General features: G+C 49.1%; 1 protein-coding gene across 2 annotated transcripts in view; it reads left to right on the forward strand.

The window, feature by feature from the left end:
• The window catches only part of PPIL6 (peptidylprolyl isomerase like 6), a 277,079-nt gene that overhangs the window by 76,422 nt on the left and 181,111 nt on the right, over window positions 1-19,546 (forward strand). For both annotated transcript variants that reach the window (XM_086926671.1, XM_086926672.1), the window contains exons 4-5: window positions 109-171; window positions 339-486. In XM_086926671.1, coding sequence (XP_086782797.1) covers window positions 109-171; window positions 339-486 — 211 coding nt within the window. The remainder of the gene's footprint in view (window positions 1-108; window positions 172-338; window positions 487-19,546) is intronic.

The following is a 19,546-nucleotide window of genomic DNA, read 5'->3' on the forward strand; positions in this document are numbered from 1 at the left end:
GTGTTTTGAGGTGGACACACCTCCAGTCACCATGTCGGAGAACTTATATAGGACAAGTGATATTTATGAATTTACCTTCCCTTACCATTTGCTTTTTTGATCCTACAGAATACCTATGTGTTCATGGACATAGCTATTGACGGCGAGCCAAGTGGACGATTCTTATTTGAGGTACTTTGAATTTAAAACTAAAATTGCTACATGATCATTGATTGAAAGCACTTCAATGCCTCGTCAGGGGTAGTAAGCACTTTATCAATGCAGATTCAAAACATTTTCAAATATAGTCTTCCTCTTCTCATATTGATTATGTATATACATGTTTTTATTTCGTATAGCTTTTTTCTAGCATATGCCCAAAAACCTGTGAGAATTTTCGAGAGTTGTGTCAGTTACCTGAAATCATATCGCCCGATTGCCGGGAACTAAATTACAGAGGGACAACTTTTCACCGAATTGTAAAGAATGGCTGGATACAAGCAGGAGGTATGTTTACTATAAATGTGCATAAACTGAGTTTAACAGAACAATAATTTGAAAAATGGACCTTTTAATATGAGATGAAGCCTACTAACAAACAAGCATTTGCAATGCAATAAGTCTCGCAATTACGATATTTTGAGCTATTGGCATTTTAAATGACAATGCCTTTTATTTATGTGTTTAAAAAACAACACATAAATAAAGGCATTGTTATTTACAACGCCAATAGGTCAAAGTTTATAAAATGCGATACATATTGCATTGCAAATGCTTGTTTCAGTTTGAGTTTTAATACAAGCTTAAGCTTTTGGTGACTTTTCCCTAGTCGGGGAAAACAGATCTCCTTGCACTCCCGAATGAGGTTTCTGGTCAGTCACCTAGTAAAATGGGGTAGATTAGGCTTGTTCTACTTTGATTTTTCTCTGAAGTTGCACAACACTTTGAACACGTTGCGCACTCCTGTTTCAGGAGCGATTTTTAGAAGGAGATAAAAAGGCACGGAACTCAGTGCATTCAACAGAATCACAAAAATGTGCTAATTTTTACCTGTGTGAAAACCCACTTGGCTGGCCCGTAATTTTACAAGCTGCACAAATTGGTTTGACCAAGATTGTTTTAAAATTTTAAGAGTAGGCAAATTCCACCTCAAAAGTAATACATCATTCATATGTCATAATAATTTAGTACAACCTCGGAGTACCCTCTGCACTTTTGATAATAATAGTAATCAGAATAAAATACAAGAATGAAGTTACATAGCATGACAGCAGGGGAGAATCGAATTAGAGCTTTGAACTGAAATTCTTGTATTTTATGCCATGTTAATTGGATATTAAAGCACAGAGATGTTAACGTGGCAGGATGTTGATGCAAACTGAACTCTGTGGAATGCAAGACAGCTTATAGAGAGAAGGTGCATAGCTATGTTCATTCTAAAGAAAGCTGTATTTAAGACCATTGCTTGTTTCCTGAACATGTGGCTTTAACTGTTCCTGATGGCGCAATATTTGGTGCTAACAAGCGCGCATTTTAGCCATCCAGTGCCTCACGATGTGAATTTGAATTGAATTTAAAGTATTTCTATAGCGCGGCGTACACCATGCGGTTTCTTGGCGCTTATAAGTACAGGCATAGATGGAACATATAAAAAGGACCGCTAAGCTGAAATGGGAGAGAAGTTACAAATGAAAGGCTTGAGAAAAGAGGAAGGTTTTAAGTAGCTTACGAAAAGGAAGATACTGAGTGGTGGATCTAAGGTTAATGGGAAGGGAGTTCCAAAACTCCGGGGCCAAGGAAGAGAATTTAGCTCCACCCCATTTCTTGCGCTTGAAACGTGGTACCGTGAGTAAGCAAAGGGAAGATGAGCGCAATTCTCTGCAGGGCACATATGGCTGTACCGCCGAGGAGATGAAGGCGGGAGCGAGACCCAAACGGGCCATGAAAGTCATGCATCCCAGTTTGAATAATGCTCGCTCACGAACCGGGAGCCAATGGAGTTCCTTTAGCAGAGGAGTGACACGGTGAGATCTAGGGAGAGAGTAGACTAGACGGGCCGCCTGGTTTTGTACCAATTGCAATCTCCGTAGACTATAGGGCGGGATGCCGTTATAGAGGGCATTCCCGTAGTCTAAACGGGAGATGACCAGAGCGGACAAGATAAGTTTACGTGCAGAAAACGAAAAGAAACGGGAAACAGTGTGGATAGTGCGAAGAGTTAGGAAACACGCGGAAACAACAGACCCGATCTGAGAATGGAGAGTGAGATGGTCATTGAGTTTAATGCCCAGAGTTTTGACGGAGGAAGAAGGAGAGGGAGGGGAACCTAAAGAAGGAGGCCAAAACAAAGAATTCCAGGGGCTGGATGAACCCCCCGTTAAGACTAGCTCGGTCTTGTCCGGGTTCAGTTTAAGATGATTATGATTCATCCAGTCCCTGATGAAAGACATCACCGAGTGAAAGTTGGAGACAGAGTGAGAGGAAGAAGAAAGATTAAAGATAAGCTGGAGGTCGTCGGCATAATTATAGACGGTGACCTCCAGCTTCTGAAGAGCAAAGATCAAAGGGGCGATATATAAATTAAACAGAAGAGGGGAAAGAGAAGAACCCTGGGGAACCCCACATGAGATCGGAAGAGGAGTAGAGGAGAAATCTCCCAACTGGACCGCCTGGGTGCGGTCTTTCAAAAAAGAGGAGAGCCAGACAAGGGCTGTCCCCCGATACCCGCCGCCCTGACACGGGAAAGAAGAATGGAATGATCCACTGTGTCAAAGGCGGCGGATAGGTCCAGGAGGATCAGCGCCTGTGGTTGGTCAGAGTCTAGGCCCTCTCTCAGATTATCCAAGACCGACACCACAACAGCCTCAGTGGAGTGTCTAGCCCGAAAGCCGGCTTGGCAGGGGGCTAGCCCCCCATTCTCCTCCACAAATGTGCTGAAAACTGCGGTGACGTGGCGTTCCAGCACCTTGCCCAAAAAAGGTAGCAAAGAAATGGGGCGATAATTAGTAAGGGAGGAGGGGTCAGCCCCTGGCTTCTTCAAGATGGGAACAATGGTAGCTGCTTTCAAAAGAGGGGGGACAACTCCCTGCGCAAGGGAGCAGTTCAGGAAGGAGAGAGGGAGCAGGGTTCATGCAGAGTAGATTTGACGAAGAATGCGGGCAGGGCAGATGTCAACAGGGGAGCCTGACTTGACTTTGGGGAGGATGGCAAGAAAAGAATCTTCAGTAAGGGGCGGAATAGAAGACAGGTGGGCCTCAGGAGGGGGGGACAGGGGTCTACATAGGACTGGGACGGGAGGGGGATATTGGTTTTGATGGTCTCAATTTTCTCCAAAAAATAGTTGTTCAAGGAGTCGCACAAGTGTTGGGTCGGGGTAGGTTTCAAAGAGGTTCTTTCAGAGAACGCCAGAACGTGGACAATGGAAAAAATTTCCTTAGGCTGGTTCTCTGCGGTCAATATTTTATGTGAAAAGTAGGACGATTTAGTGGAGAGAATGGCTCTTTTGTATTTCCCTAGGCGAGATAGGAATTGAAGTTTCAGCTTGGGGCAGTAGGCCCTTCTCCACGAACGCCCAGCCTGTCGAACCCCCAGCTTGAGTGATTTTAGCTCCTCAGTAAACCAACAATTGGCCTCCTTGAGTCTTCTGATCGTGATCCGTCGAAGTGGGGCCAGCGGGTCGCAGCCACTCGCAAGCCAGGCATTAATAGTCTCTGCTTGGAGAGAGGAAGGGAGATCCTGCAAGTTGGGTGGGGAGGCCAAGAGGGTAGACGATAGGGATGACACATTCACGCGGTTCCAATTTCGAGCCCATAAGTTCTTCTCCAGCTGGGGTTTTTTTACTGAACACAGGCAGAGGGAAAAGGAAATCAAAAAGTGGTCGGACCAGGGACAGGGAGCAATAGACAAAGGCATAACTGGACAGTTGAGGGACCAGACCTGGTCAAGGATCTGTCCATGGGTGTGCGTTGGGGCGTGGACATGGGAGATGAAGTTAAGCTCACGCAATGTCTCCGTGAAGTCTTTGGAAGACGCACATTCTCGAGGGTCAGAAGGCCAAAAATTGACGTCCCCGAACACCAGGACTGACGAGTTATTGACCGAGATGGTAGATAGTAGGTCCTGAAAATCAGAAAGAAAGGAGGGAGTAGACTGGGGGGGGGGGGGGCGATACACCAACAGACAGGTGAGAGGAGGAGAGAAGGCGGAAGATCGGATAAGTAAATGATCGGTGGCCGCAATGGGGGAAGAGGGTAGGAGCTGGAATTGATGTTCAGAGCGAAAAATAAGAGCAACGCCACCACCGAGTTTACCTGCCGGCCGGTCAGCCCGGAGGGCACAGTAAGAGGGGGGAGTGCCGCAAGTAAAGAGGGGAGGGAGGACTGGGAGAACCAAGTCTCCGTAAGAAATAAGAGATCCGGTTTAGTAGTGTCGAGCAGAATGAACAGCTCGTGATGGTGACTAACAGCGGATCTGGTATTCAACAGACAAACAGTTAACAAGGGGGGGGGAGGGAGAGGACCGCAGGGGAAGGGAGGCAAGGGAGGGCAGTGAAAGAACAGAGGAAGATGTAGTAGGGCGGCTCGAGCTGAGGCCAAGTGAAGCAATGTGGTTCACAGTGAAATCAGGCAGTGGCCAGTTCCCCTGAAGATTACAAAGGGCCAGAAAGGAATACCCAAGGATTTGACCATAGTGGGGTGCCCCTAGCCCTGTCCGACCATGGACGGGCGCAGACGGGCTTGACTTAGGCACCACTTCGGTGGGAAGTCATTGTTAATGCCTCGGTTTTCCCTATTCAGATTCTATTCCCTGTCATATCTCTCTCGGTCTTCCAGTGTCAGATGACAAGCACACCGTTTCTCTTTTATTTTCTTTGATATCTAGAGCTCCCAGTTCTTTTTATAGTATTTATCAGTTTATGCCACAAGATCCAGTTACAGCCGAAAGTAAGCTGAAAGGGGGAGCCCTGCAGTTTTTCAGTCCATGAAAAGGCCCATGTGGTGAGGTGATCCAGAAAAAGTAATAAAGGGCCACAAAAGTGTGTGGGGCAGAGTACAAGTTTGCAGCAGGTGCCTTTCAGTGCCAGAGAGCATTTGAGCTGTAAGACTGGCACAAGTTTAGGCCTAAACCGGAAGCAATACCTAAGCCTGCTTCATGGTGTGCACTTGATTCCCAGGAGGCGACACAGCGCTGCCTGGTTGCCCTATCTTATGCAAAGAAATGGCTGCTTCCTGTAGTAGCGCCTTAGCATATGGTTTACAGGGAGAGCCACAAAAAGAGGGGAAAACCTAGCAAATCTGATGCTAAAGCGCACAATTCGGAACTACTAAAACTGAGGCCTACAGGCTATGCCCGGATCCCCAAGGTAAGATGACAGACGCGGCCCTGAGGCCCGATGGTGAGACAGGAAAGTCTGACGTGAGCCGCAAGTTATGATTGGTGCAGCAGGTGCAGTGCAGCCTGCGCCTAGCAGCATGATGGACTGTTTCCCCACTATACGGATTTCTTTTGCTACCCCAGGGAGGGGACCTGTCATTGCATGGATTGAGACCTATGGCTTCCACCTGTGGTGTGTGGTGTGTCGCAGCACGAACGGGGAGGTAGGGGTCAATTCTGCGGCCTTTTGGTGGCAAACTTTTTGGGGTAAAAAGTCAACGTTGCTGTAGCCAAGGACCAGCAGCAATGTTTCGGTGTTTAAATTACCGAGAGGCGAAATAACGTTTCCAACGTCCCTCTAGGGGCGTTTATCCAAATACATTTTTCGGGAATCGAGGATCCATATGTAACAAAATTACTTGGGCGAAACAGACATACAGTACCTCGGGAAGGAGAGTAAAACGTTTGGTTGCTATAGTGGCCTAGGTGTAGTAAAGAGAGATTTGCAGTCCTGGATGTAAACAAACGAAAATAACACCCAGCAGCGAAACATGCAACAAATGGTTTTAACGTGACAGCAGAAACACAAAACAGCGTGTGATTAAGTGAAACCGACCTTGCTAAGAAAAAAAATGTTTACTAGCATGCGAGCGGTGGGCACGCGCGCGCCACGGCCAGGCATCTGTTTTGCATTATCGGGCACGATAATGCAAAACAGATGTCAAGTCAAGTCAAGTCATAAATTTGTATAGCGCGCTACTCTCCCAGAGGGTCTCAAGGCGCTTAAGGGAGAAGGGTTAGTTACTGATCAAACAGCCAGGTTTTGAGTTGCTTTCTGAAGGAGAGGTGGTTCTGCGTGAGACGGTGGTGGGTGGGGAGGGAGTTCCAGGTCTTGGCCGCCAAGTAGGAGAAGGATCTTCCTCCAGTGGTGACTTTTCGGATACGCGGAATCGCGGCGTGTGCTTGGTTGGACGAGCGTAGTTGGCGGGTGGGGGTGTAAAAGGTCCGGCGGGTGTTGAGGTATCTGGGTCCTAGGTCGTGGAGGGCCTTGTGTGCGTGGGTGAGGAGACGGAACGTGATTCTCTTGTTGATGGGGAGCCAGTGCAGGTCTCTTAGGTGACCGGATATGTGGTTGTGGCGAGGTATGTTTAGGATGAGTCAAGCGGATGCGTTTTGTATGCGTTGAAGTCTTTTCTGCAATTTGGCTGTGGTTCCGGCGTAGAGGGTGTTTCCGTAGTCCATTCGGCTGGTGACAAGTGCTTGGGTGACCGTCTTCCTTGTTTCAGTGGGGATCCATCGAAAGATCTTTCGGAGCATGCGTAGGATGTTAAAGCAAGATGATTAGACGGCGTTGACTTGTCTGGTCATCGAGAGGGAGGAGTCTAGGATGAATCCCAAGTTGCGAGCATGGTCCTTTCGGTTTGGGTGCGCTGCCTAGGGCTGGGGGCCACCATGAATCGTCCCAGGCAGAGGGGGATGATCCTAGGACGAGTACTTCCGTCTTGTTAGAGTTCAGTTTTAGGCGGCTATTCTTCATCCATTCGGCTACGTCTTTCATCCCTTCGTGTAGGTTTGTTTTGGCGGTGGTTGGGTCTTTGGTGAGGGAGAGGATCAGCTGGGTGTCGTCTGCGTAGGAGATGATGTTGAGGTTGTGTTGGCGTGCAATGGATGCGAGGGGACTCATGTAGACGTTGAAGAGGGTGGGGCTAGCGATGATCCTTGTGGTACGCCGCAGATGACTTCGGTGGCCTCTGATCTGAAAGGGGAGAGGCGGACTCTCTGGGTTCTTCCTGCGAGGAACGAGATGATCCACTCCAGTGCCTTATCTTGTATCCCGATGTTCCTGAGGCGTTGTACCAGTGTGCGGTGGCAGACCGTGTCGAACGCTGCAGAGAGGTCCAGGAGGATGAGGGCCGCAGTTTCCCCGTTGTCGAGCAGTGTCCGGATGTCGTCTGTGGCAGCGATGAGGGCGGTTTCGGTGCTGTGGTTGGACTGCGAGGGGTAGAGGGAACTGTTAGACTCAAGGAAGGCGGCGAGCTGACTGTTGACGGTCTTCTCTATGACTTTGGCGGGGAACAGGAGGAGCGAGATGGGGCGGTAGTTCTTAAGTTCGGTGGGGTCTGCTGTAGGTTTTTTCAGGAGGGCGCTGAGCTCGGCATGTTTCCAGCTTTCTGGGAAAGTAGCGGTGTTGAAGGAGCAGTTGATGATGTCCCGGAGTTGGGGAGCGATGACGGAGTAGGCCTTGTTGAAAATGTGAGGGGGGCATGGGTCGGTTGGCGATCCGGAATGGATGGAGTTCATCAAGCGGATGGTGTCATCTGTGCTGATTGGGGTCCAGGCGTGGAGGGTGGTGGTGGGGGGCTTCGGTTCAGTGGTGAGGGGAGCGGGCTGGTCGCCGAAGCTGTTGTGTATGTTTGCAATTTTGCTGTGGAAGAACGAGGCTAGAGAGTCGCAGAGGTCTTGAGAGGGAGTGATGTCGTTGTTGCCGGCGCTGGGATTGGTGAGCTCTTTGACAATGCTGAAAAGTTCCTTGCTGTTGTGGGCGTTGTTTTCCAGTCGATCCTTGAATGCTGATTTCTTGGTGGGGCGGATCAGCTGGTGGTGTTTGCGGGTGGCGTTCTTGAGGGCGATCATGGTGTCTGTGGTTGGGTTTCTTCGCCACGCTTTCTCGAGGGTGCGGCAGTTCTTTTTGGAGTTCTTGAAGTCGTCGTTGAACCAGGAGGCTTTTTTGCTTCCAGGTTTGTTGGGATGGATTTTCAAGGGTGCTAGTTCGTTAGAGCAGTGGGTGATCCACTGTTCGAGGTTGATGGCTGCTTGATTTGGGTCCGTTGATATGGTGGGGGGGTTTCGGTTCAGAGATGTGGTGAGCTGGTCGGATGTAATTTTGTTCCAGATTCTGCGGGGAACTTGCTGCGGGTGGTGGTGGGTCGTGGTCTTTTTGAAGCTGAAGTGGATGCAGCTGTGGTCCGTCCAGTGGAGTCCTGTGGTGTGATTGAAGGAGATGAGTTTGCTGGAGGAGAAGATTGGGTCGAGCGTGTGACCAGCGTAGTGGGTGGGGGTGTTCACCAGTTGTTTGAGTCCGAGATTGGCGAGGTTATGCAGCAGGGTGGTGGTGTTGTTGTCATTGTTATTCTCCAGGTGGAAGTTGAGGTCTCCTAGGAGAATGTAGTCATCGGAGGGGAGGGCGTGTGGGCTAACAAAGTCAGCAATGTCTTCGCTGAATTGTGTGCGGGGTCCTGGGGGTCTGTAAATGAGGGTGCCTCTTAGTGTGGTCGGGGGGTCGGTGTGAATCTGGAAGTGGAGGTGTTCGGGGGCTATGAGGGTGTCGTCGGAGTTGGTCGAGATGCGGATGGTGTTCTTGTGGACGATGGCGATGCCTCCTCCTTTTTGGTTGGTGCGGTCCCTTCGGATGATCTTGTATCCGACCGGGATGGCTATGGCGATGTCGGTTGCTGAAGAGGCGTTCATCCAGGTTTCCGTGAGGAATACGACGTCCGCGACGTGGTGTCGAGTAGGTTCCATAGTTCAATGGCATGTCTGTGGACCGAGCGGGTGTTGATCAGGATGCATTTCAGGTGGTTGTTCTCGGGGCTCTGTTTGGCGTTTGTGGTACTAGTGTGGGTCCTAATGCGGCAGAACTTGCAGGATTGGCAGGTGAAGGGTCCATGAGTACGTCCTGGGGCGGCTAGGTGGCAGTCGTGGAGGCGGCCGGTGTTGAGTGCAGTGAGGGTTGCGGCGTTGTAAGTTCGGCGGGAGGGATGGCCTTTGCGGGGGCCAGGGGGTCTGGTGCTGGGCGTGGTCCAGGCGCAGACGGGCGCAGACGGGCGCAGACGGGCTTACCTTTGGCGTGCCCGCTGCGCGTAAACGCTGCACGTTTGCCACTCTGACATAAGTGGAGAGTGGAGGGGGGCGGAGCGAGGGAGGAGCAGCTGGGAGGCGGGAGCGGGGTGGCGAGTGGGGAGGGAAGGAGCAGTGATTGGGCTGAGCAGCGGCAGGGAGCGGGGTGGAGGGGCACAGGGCACAACAAATGGAGTCCAGAACCGAAAATGAAACCAGGGAGGCACAGCGGGCAGCGGTGGCAGCAGCATTCAGGGGCCACAACAATATTAATGCAGCGGGCAGCGGGCAGCGGTGTCGGACGCAATCAGGGGGCACAACAATATTGATGCAGGGCAAAAACGAAACAGGCACAACAATTCAAATACAGGGTGAAAAGTAAAACAAAGTGATGTACACGACCAGATCCTTGGCGACCTCAGCAGCTCAGGGGCACACCAGAAGCACAGCGGACAGCAATCGAGGGACCGGCATGAGGCCGGGTAACAGACACTGTTAGATTTGGGGGATCTCTAGTTGGCACAGGTAGGTACTTGTGACAAATAGGGACCCTCGCCTCTAGTTAAGATAAGGGGGATTACACTCCTAAAATAACCCCTGCTCACCCCCTTGGTAGCGTGGCACGAGCAGTCAAGGCTTATCTCAGAGGCATTGTGTGTTAAGCATTTGTGACCACATACAGTAACCCAGTGACAACACTACAGATGGACACCACACAAGATTTTTATATCAAAAATAAGTATACTTTATATAGAGTTACCACAAGACCATAAACGACAAAAATACACAATACTATTACTTTAAGATGGTAGCTTTAGGCTTAGTTCAGTTCAGTTCTTAGATGCAACACTTTGCGTCAATGTACCGTAGCTTGCGTTGCGCTTCCACGACAAGCAATGTCGCAGCAATGGTAATGCGCCAAAGTTCAGATACAAAGAAATAAAGACATGAAGATCTTCCAGATGCGGCATGCTTCTCGGGGATGGAAGAGGTTCTCGGTTCGATGTGTGGACTGCAACAGCGACACCCTTGTTCCGCGATGCGACGGTAGCAGCTCCAGCGTCGACACTCTTCTCCCAAGATGCTTGAAGCTTCCGCACGATGCGACAACTACAGAGGCGACATCCAAGATGCGACAGCAGCAGCTCCAATGGCGGCGCGCTTCTCGGGGATGCGAGGTGCTCTTCTTGAGGCAGTGCAGTGCGACAGTTCCAGCGGCGACACTCTCCTTTTTCCCATTCACAATCAAGAGAGGGAACGGATTCTGCTCTCTCTACTACAACGGATCCAGGCATCTTTCAAAAATAGAACAAAAATCCAAAAAGGAATCTACCAAAAAGTATCTGGTATTGTTATGGTCTGCACTCACTAAGTAGTGTTCACCAATCACTGTACATGAGTCACAAATACAAATCCAGAATCCCTTCTGCTAACCACCAATGTTAGATTTGGGGATCTCTAGTTGGCACAGGTAGGTACTTGTGACAAATAGGGACCCTCGCCTCTAGTTAGGATAAGGGGATTACACTCCTAAAATAACCCCTGCTCACCCCCTTGGTAGCGTGGCACGAGCAGTTAAGGCTTATCTCAGAGGCTTTGTGTGTTAAGCATTTGTGGCCACATACAGTAACCCAGTGACAACACTACAGATGGACACCACACAAGGTTTTTATATCAAAAATAGGCATACTTTATATAGAGTTACCACAATACCATAAACTACTAAAAATACACAATACTATTACTTTAGGATGGTAGATTTAAGCTTAGCTCAGTTCAGTTCTTGGATGCGGCACTTTGCGTCAATGTACCTTAGGTTGCTTTGCACTTTCACAACAAGCAATGTCGCAGCGATGGAAATGCGGCAAAGTTCAGATACAAAGAAATAAAGACGTGAAGATCTTCCAGATGCGGCACGCTTCCTCTTCGTTGCGGTGCAGTGCGACAGTTCCAGCGGCGACACCCTCCTTCGGAGTTGCGACGGCAGGCCCAGCGACGGCGACACACTTCTTCTCGTTGAGTCGCGCTTCCAGCTCCTTGCGACATGCAGTTCCTCAGAAGGCCCAAAACAGCAGCAGGCACTTTCAAAAGAACTCTGGGGAGCTAGGGGTTGAAGTCTGTTGTCCCTGAGACTTCAGCAGGAAGCAAGCTCTTTTCCAAGCCCTTGGAGATCCTTCACAAGTTGAAAACAAAGTACACAAAGTTCCTTTCTCCTTCCTTTGGCAGTAAGGCAACCACTGCAGGCCAATCCCCCAAGCAGCACTTCAGCTTGGGAATAGTCTCTCCTCAGTTTCTTCAAGTTCCTCTCCTCAGTAAAGGTTTCTTCTTGTAGTCTAAAAGTGATCTAATTTCATGGGATCAGGGTCCCAATATTTATGCCCCAAAATCCTTTGTTCTCTAAAGGGAGAGGGGCCTTTGCCCAGTCCAAACCAGTTCCTGGGCACTATGTTTACCAGACTTATCCTTTCCTTTCACATTGCAGGGCAGAAACATCAGACGCCCCACAGGAGGTGGAGCCAGCATTGTGGAAGGCAGGCACCACCCTATTCAAGGTTCAGGTGCAACTCCTCCCTCCCATCTAGATGCAGATCTTTCTATTCATCACTGGGCTGACTCATCCTGTCTCTTGGAATCCCCCAGCCCTGTCACTCACAAAACCAGACAACGGAATACACAATCTAGCAGAGGCAGGCTTGAAAGGTTAGGCAAGCAAATACCTACTTTCTAAAAGTGGTATTTGCAAACACAGAATGTTAAAACCAACTTCACTAAAATATGTATTTCCTTCCCCCAAGCGCCTTGAGACCCATCTGGGTGAGTAGTGCGCTATACAAATTCCTGAACTTGAACTTGGGCGGGGAAAATGCGGGACATGTACCCGCATTTGCTCATTTGCGTGCTGTCTTTGTTAGAAAGACGCACGCAACGCCCAATAGCCTGCAACAAAAACAAAACCACACGCGTGTGGGCAGCTTTCAGAGGCTCCTACATGGAGTCTTGTGCTGCCCTAACAGTGCTGCGCACTGCAACGCTAGGCGCAAGGCCTAAAAAGGGCATTCTGTGAAGAGCATGGGGTGTTATAGTTACATATTATACCCCCTCCTCACATTTGGTTACCATCCGGGCAGCACATAAAGCAATATCTCTTTTTGGCACCAGCAATTAAGAAAGGAGCACTTTGCACCCTTCTTCAGATGAACTAGTATTTGTAGGTAGAAAACACAGCTGACCCCAATTTTATCGGATAAGCACCCTTCTTGCATAGTTGCGTAATGTAGAGTCTTATTGTAATGGGGCATTGCTTCAGATGTGCATAGAACAGAGATAAGGTGGCTTTTAGTGAAAGCTAACTATTTTTTATACCTTCTTGTGATCATAACATATAAAGCCTTTCCAATGTGCATGAGCCCTATACTAAAACAGTGAGTTATTTATTACGTTCCTTCTGTTTAGGCTAATGTCAAAAAATGTGCACGAAAATCGAAGGACTTTGTTCTGTGCCTGGCAATTAGGCTACTCCCAGCATGCCCTAGCTTGCTCAAACCTTTGAGCCAGAGATGGAGATGTACTTCCTGACTCAAAGCAGTGATATCAAGACTTGGGCGACCTTTTGGGTGTTGAGTAAGCTTGGGCGAATTTTGCGAATCTGGCGTTCGCGAATTTGCGTATTTGCGAACTCGCAATCCGCGAATTCTCGCGAATTTGCGGATTTTTTTTGTGTTCGCAAGGATTTCTGCCAGTTTGCGAGGGTTTTGTACCAGTTCGCAATTGCGAACTTACTTGTCGGCTCGCAACGGTCGCGACTATGATGTTTCTACGTCTGGTTCATCATCACAGGTTCACAGCACCCTCTGTTTCACCACTGCCACCCTCTGTTTCACTTGCACCCATGCCACCCTCTGGTACATCAATGCCACCCTCTGGTTCATCACTGTAGATTATGGGGGGGAAAAGCAAGCACACCTGCCCTGCTTCAACTGACATGAATTAATTTGGGGTTGATTTATTAATGTGTCACTGTTTTAGAATTCCAGTCTGGCACCTGCTTCCTTATCCGTAATTTGCTTTCTGTTGCAGTACAATTTTTTTTCCCAGGACCTTTGTGGCCTACTTGTAGCTATTCTATGAGCCTGCTGTGAGGGTCAGAGCAGGGTCATAGAATAGTTGCAAGTAGGCAACTGAACTCTGGAGGGGCCCCTCAGGAAGCACTACAGGGAATGGTTACTAATGATGAGTTCGAACCTTTGCACCTGCTGAGTGCTTTCAGTTTTGGAAAACTCGTTTTTCTGCAATTTTGCGGGATTCGCGGGGCGCAAACTTGCGCGAGATCGAATTCGGAAGCCGCGAATTCGTGCAAATATGCGATTTGTTTTTTTGCGGCGTGTTAGTTCGCAAGGTTTTGTGCGTTTTAGCGAGCCGCTTGTAGCGCAACGGCGCGAAGTTACCCTCACGGTCGTTCACGGGCGCGGCCATCTTGTTTGCATGACGTATTTCCGTTTCTGGGCGCGATGTGTAATCTCGCAAAGTGTGCGGCTCGCTAGTACAATCGCTAGTACAATTTCGCGTGTGATCGCGAGGAAAATCTCGCACGAACTTACCCACGCGGTCGTGAACGGGCGCGGCCATCTTGTTTCTTATTTATTGCTATGGTTCTGGGCATGCTTTCTGTATCCTCTCTGAATCTCTGCCATCCTTTGCTTGTTTAAAGTTTTTTTTAATATATTTTACTTATTATCTATCCCTCTATTTTTCTAGCTCTATATTTTTGTGTTTTCTGCTACTTTTGGTTCATTTTAAACTACTTTTTTAAACTCTTTTCTTTTCTTCTTCCCTATTCTATTTCTTCTTTATTATTTAGCTTCCTTTCTGCCCAGACCATGGTAAAGGGAGCCGGGAAGCATCCTGAGAAGGGGAAGGGTCCCGCTCCCCGTGCCCGGCTCCCGTGCGGGCGTTTGAGGGGGGAGCAGGTCGCAGCCCGGGAGATCTTCAGCGCGGAGGAGTTGGCCGCACTAATTTTTTATGTTCAGCGCCGCCTCCCCAGGACCATCATGGCAGGCGGCAAGATCGCTAGTGGGTACGGGATCCAGGAGCGCCGGAAGCGGTGGGAGAAGGTGTGCCGGGCCATGTACCAACACTCTCGGGTCCGGCGCACCTACAACCAGGCCACCCACCGTTGGACGGATCTCCTGGACCGGGAACGCGATCTGCTCGACCTGCTCGGCCTTGAGATCCCCGGGCTTGGTGAGTAGTAGTAGCTATTTCTTTACTACTCTGTTTTCTCCTGCTCTGTGTGTTATTATATTGCAAATTTTTGTTTTTTACTAAGAGCAATAATGCTGCTGATTACATTGTAGGTAAATTATATTTCGAAATCTTCTGTGCATTTCAGGTGCACTGCTCTCCTTCTCAGTAGCGTTGCTACTATGCTTATTTGTTTTCGATTTTGTGTTCATTTCATTGGCCTGTGAAATTATGTATGAGTGTAGTTTAAAGAACTGCGTAATGCTAGACACTAAGGGTCAGATTTTTAATTACCGGCGCATCCCTGCAAAGTAGCAGGGATGCACCAGTAATTGTGCGCCACGCCACCACCACCCATGGTGCGCCGTATTTACAATGCGGCGCACCATGGGCCCAAAAGGTCACCAAAGCGTTACGCATCTGTGCGGTATAGGCGGCGCATTGCTGGAGTTGCGTCGCAATGATGGCGCAGCTCCAGCAATGCTCTGGGGTGCCCTATCTCCCCAATGCTGCGTCAAGCCGTACGTCTGCTTCAAGCAGGCGCAGGGTTTGAGTCACGCACCATTGTCCTCAAAGTGACTGATTGAAATCTTGTAGGTTTCCCTCAGCCACTTTTAGGATGCGTTCCTGCGCAGGAACGCCCTCCCTTGCACCGGAACGCCCCCTGATGGCGCATGGCTTTACAACGTGATGCATCTCCCATATGCGTCACATTGTTAATATACGCCGCACCATGGCGCCTCTTTTGTTCTGCCGCTGCGTCACAAAAGTCACGCAACAATGGAACAAAAGAGCCGCAAGGGGCTTCTAAATCAGCCCCTACAGACTCAAATCCAGTCCTTCCTTTGTACACATGGCAATAAGAAGAAATAGTGATGGTGGATTGATAGTTTGAGTATTTTAATGACTGGTTAATGTAGTAGGAAACTTTTTAGTGTTGTCGCTGATCTGCAATCACGATGGACTTTGTCTGTCACTTCGCGTGCTGCGGACTGCTGCCTGCCAGTCCTAGGCGAACCTTTTTAGTAGTTTGTTTAGTGAGTTACATAAGAACTTTCCAAGTTGACGTTCCGCAAATCAAGCAATACTAATAACGTAGTAGACTACGTGAGATCGGTCAATATATCCGTGGAATAGTTGTCTATTTGCTATTTCGCCAAAATATTTTGTTATTGTTCTTTTGAAATGTTTGATTTGGTTGACAAATATCATCCATGTTTTCTGGTCTTTCTTTCTTTCATGTTGTACATCAGCTCCCCCCAGGGGCAAGAGGGCATTGGAGGAGGCTGCTGCTGCTGAACAGGATCGGTCAGGCGAGGGCTCCTTTGCTGGCCCCGGTAAGTTTTAATTTTAATATAGAGTACCTATTTTTTCCTAGCGTTCCTCATTTGATTTTTTCTAAATCGTCTTTGATCTTATTGTAGACTGTATCTAAATTCTTATCCTGCCTCGACTATGACTCCCTGTGGTATTACTAGATTATTCTTATTAGTCTGTCTGTGTAGCTAACTAAGATTGCACATTTGGCAATTCCATTGGACTCCCATTCTAGTCAGCAATAGCTCTATGCACTGAGTGCAGTCCTCTTGGATTGTCCATAATGTCTTTTCAAGTCTTCTAAATGTTTATGCTTTGACAATTGCCAACAATAAAAAGGTGAATGACCACCAAGAAAGAATAAGATACTACTTTACTCTTGGTTTGGATAGGAGGACAATTCATTCTACTACTGTTGCAGGGACAAATCTGCACAAACAGAACTATGGACACTAAATAGTGCATTGTTTATCAATTATAATAGGCGCAGGTAGACTTTCCACATACCTCAGTGATATCAGACTTTGAAGAACCCCCAACTCCTTACTGACTAGATAGTGTGGCAGAGTCATTTAGCTCCCGAATTTATCGATGATTGATCCCCAATGATGATTATCCAACGCAGGACTAGAGTACGGAGTCCAGAAGTGTCAGAGGCACGGACTCATGCTTGCAAATTGCAAAACCTTTTGCTCATTCACTCATGACCAAAAACCACAGAGTCTATTTAAGTTTTAAAGCTTTATTAAAAGTAAAAATATTTATTAAAATCAAGCTTGTCATAAAACAGAAACGGTTGATTAAAAATGGAAAAGTGCTAATAGTCATTTATTTCACACATTTATTGTGGGCGAGCCGAGCCCTCACCTGGTTTGAACTTTAATTTTTCTTTTTGGTGCTGAATCGTTGGTCCCTCTGTCCTAGCGGTGATGATAATGAGTTGTTCTTAGAAGTGAATATTCTGTCTGTTATGAGAAAAATGGTGCGTGTTAAAAAGCAAGCATTCATCAGTTGTGCCAAAAAGTGCAGCAAGACAAGACCCTTCACTGGAAAACTTTACTTTAGAGTAGACAGTCACAAATTATTAGATTGGTTTCTGTATTCACATTTCTTCATTCCTAGAGAAAATTCTAGTGAGTGGTGTATGTCTATGAAATCTAACATTCTTAAATGTACTTTGTAGGTGGAACATCTGGTGCTGGGCCCAGCGCGGAGGTGGAGGAGGAATGCTCTGGGTAGGAGGCGGTGCAAGTGCCGGACCAAACTGCTGTGCGGGTTGCCACAGTAGTGGCGGGCAGTGGTAAGCTCTTATATTCCTTACTTATTGAGATTGCAGACTGCATAGTGTGCTCCCCATGAGAAAACGTAAGGTTTGTCCAGATGAGAGACATGAAGAAGAATGATTGACATTTAGGGGCCTATTATGATGGCGGACCGACCTGAGTCCGTCCGCCACCATAGAGTAGCAGGGGCAGAGGCGGTCCCTCCGTGGTAATTAGGATGTGACCGCCACCCTGGCGGTCACATCCTGTATTTTTATCATTGCGGCGGGTGCTGCTTAGAGCAGCACCCACCCCAATGATAAAAATGTAAGTTGTGCATTTGCATGCACAAAGCGGCAGGCACCGTGCGGTGCCTGCCGCTTTGTGCAGGCAGATGCAGGGGGGTACCATAGGTACCCCCCATGTGCACCCCCCCTTCACCTCTGGGGACCCGCAACGGGCCCCCAAACAAAAATCCTTATGCCTTTGCACGTCGGAAATGCCGCCGTGTAAAGGCATGTTCCTCCAGACATCCTAATATGGCTGGCGGTGTCTGGTAGACACCGCCAGCCATGTTAGTGCTTTTCCGCCGCGGACGGGAGGCGACCGCGGCGGAAAAGCTGCGGACTGAAAAACGATCCCTCAGCCATCATAATCTGGCGGGGGGTCTTTTTCAGTCCGCTGCGGATTTCCCGCATCCTCCGGGCCGGCGGTGGATTCCGCCGGCCCGGAGGATGCGGGAGATCCGCAATCCTAATCTGCCCCATAATTTGAATGGATGCCTGGATCATGGTACTATCTGACTCTTAGATAGCATATGTGTATCTAGAGAGAGTAGACGGTCACTGGATGAATGATAGTGGAGAAGTGTGGCTCACTGGTTAGAGCAGGCAGACCCTGAAGCAGAGGTCAGACCCGGGACCAGGGTTCAATTCCCGACGCGGCAGGGTCTTGAGCACAAATGTCCATGGACTCGATAATTCTCGCTTCGATGCCTGACCTAATCATGGGTTCACACTCTGCAACTCTGGGCATTAAGCTTGCTTAATCTCCACAACGGCCCCCCTGCGGCGGGATGCCTGGCTTTCACCTTGGGGATGCCCTGTAGGGGCTATCTCACAGGGAAAAGCCAGGACGGGTTCCCAAGGTAAGCGCGGAGATACCCCTTCGGGGGTCGATTCTGGCGCTATATAAGAAACATAATAATAATAATAATAATGAACTAAGTGTTACTTTGAAGAGCATGTAACACTGCACCCGCTCGTCTGTCCCAGTTTAGGAAAGGCAAGGAAAATAAGTTGTCATTTTGTCCAAATACTACCATGAATAGTAGCAGTAGTTTGTATTGCAAGCACAGCATATATCCGGCTATTACGATGGTGTTAGACCTGTCTGCTTCTGGGGAGACTCTAATCATTATGATTTATTTTTGTCCCCCTTAGCCTCCCAGAGTTCCTATTTTTATTTTTACATATGTCCATCAGGAATTTTTAATGCTGTCAGGGGGCTAGGTGTTCCTTGGCGATGACGCCATTTTTCCCTCATAACCTGTGAGGCCTAGTCAGCCCCCTTGAAAATCTAGGGATCTCCAGAGACCTAAAATGGTGTCCACCAACTGCCATAACGGACACTACTGGAGGACAGGTCCATAGGATAACATTAGGGAACTTTCTGGAATTAACTAGAGACTTCTGCAGGTCTCAGGCCACCCTATAAAAGGCCAGTGACCAGCAACCATTTTGTGCTGACCCCAGAGTAGAGGAGTGAGGCAGTGGTGAGAGGAGGTGGACACACTGAGAGCAGCTAGTTTGTCTCTGAGGCTGACAGTTTCTTCAGAGGATTGTTCCCCCTTCAACCTTTGACCGATCCCTCTCTCTCAAAACAACAATTGCTGATAAGAACAGTAAGCTACTTGAGGAAGAAGATCCTTCTGCACTGGAGCCCCAGTGAATCCTCTCAGGACACCCTTAACTGAGGGTATCCCTGACTTCCCACACCCAGCGCTGCGCTTACCGGTGCTGTAGAGCAGCTGTAGTGAAGGCGGGTGTCTGTGGCACCCTAGCGACCTGAGGAGCGAGGGCGCCGTGTGTGCACATCCTTCCTGAGAGGCCGGAGTGAGAAGTGACTGACCAGGAGCCGCGGCGCTGCTGCGATCGGCTGTGGGACCCCGGGGGCACCAGCTGCGTCAATCCGAGAAGGAAGCGCTGCCGCGCATGCCTTGAGCGCGAACGCTTCTGTGGAGGCAGGAGGGGCCTAGGATCGGGCAGGCCCGGGAGAGCAGCGTCACCGGAAGAGCAGCGTCCTTCCTTGGAGTGAGTGCGGAGGCGGGAGAAGAGCGAGCGCTTCCGCGCATGCCCGGCGGAGTAGTGCCGCCTGAGGAGAGCCGGTCGCGTCAACAAGGAAGCCGACCGCGTCGGAGCTTCAAGTGTTCGACCCCCCCCCCCTGAGGAGGCAGAAGCGCCACAGCGGACGTTGCGGTAGGGAGCCTTGGGGCCAGGAGAACCTTCCCCGACCTTCCCCAACAGCCGTCTGCTACC

Source organism: Lissotriton vulgaris, chromosome 6 (assembly GCF_964263255.1).
Source record: "Lissotriton vulgaris chromosome 6, aLisVul1.2, whole genome shotgun sequence".
Taxonomy (NCBI): Eukaryota; Metazoa; Chordata; class Amphibia; order Caudata; family Salamandridae; genus Lissotriton; species Lissotriton vulgaris.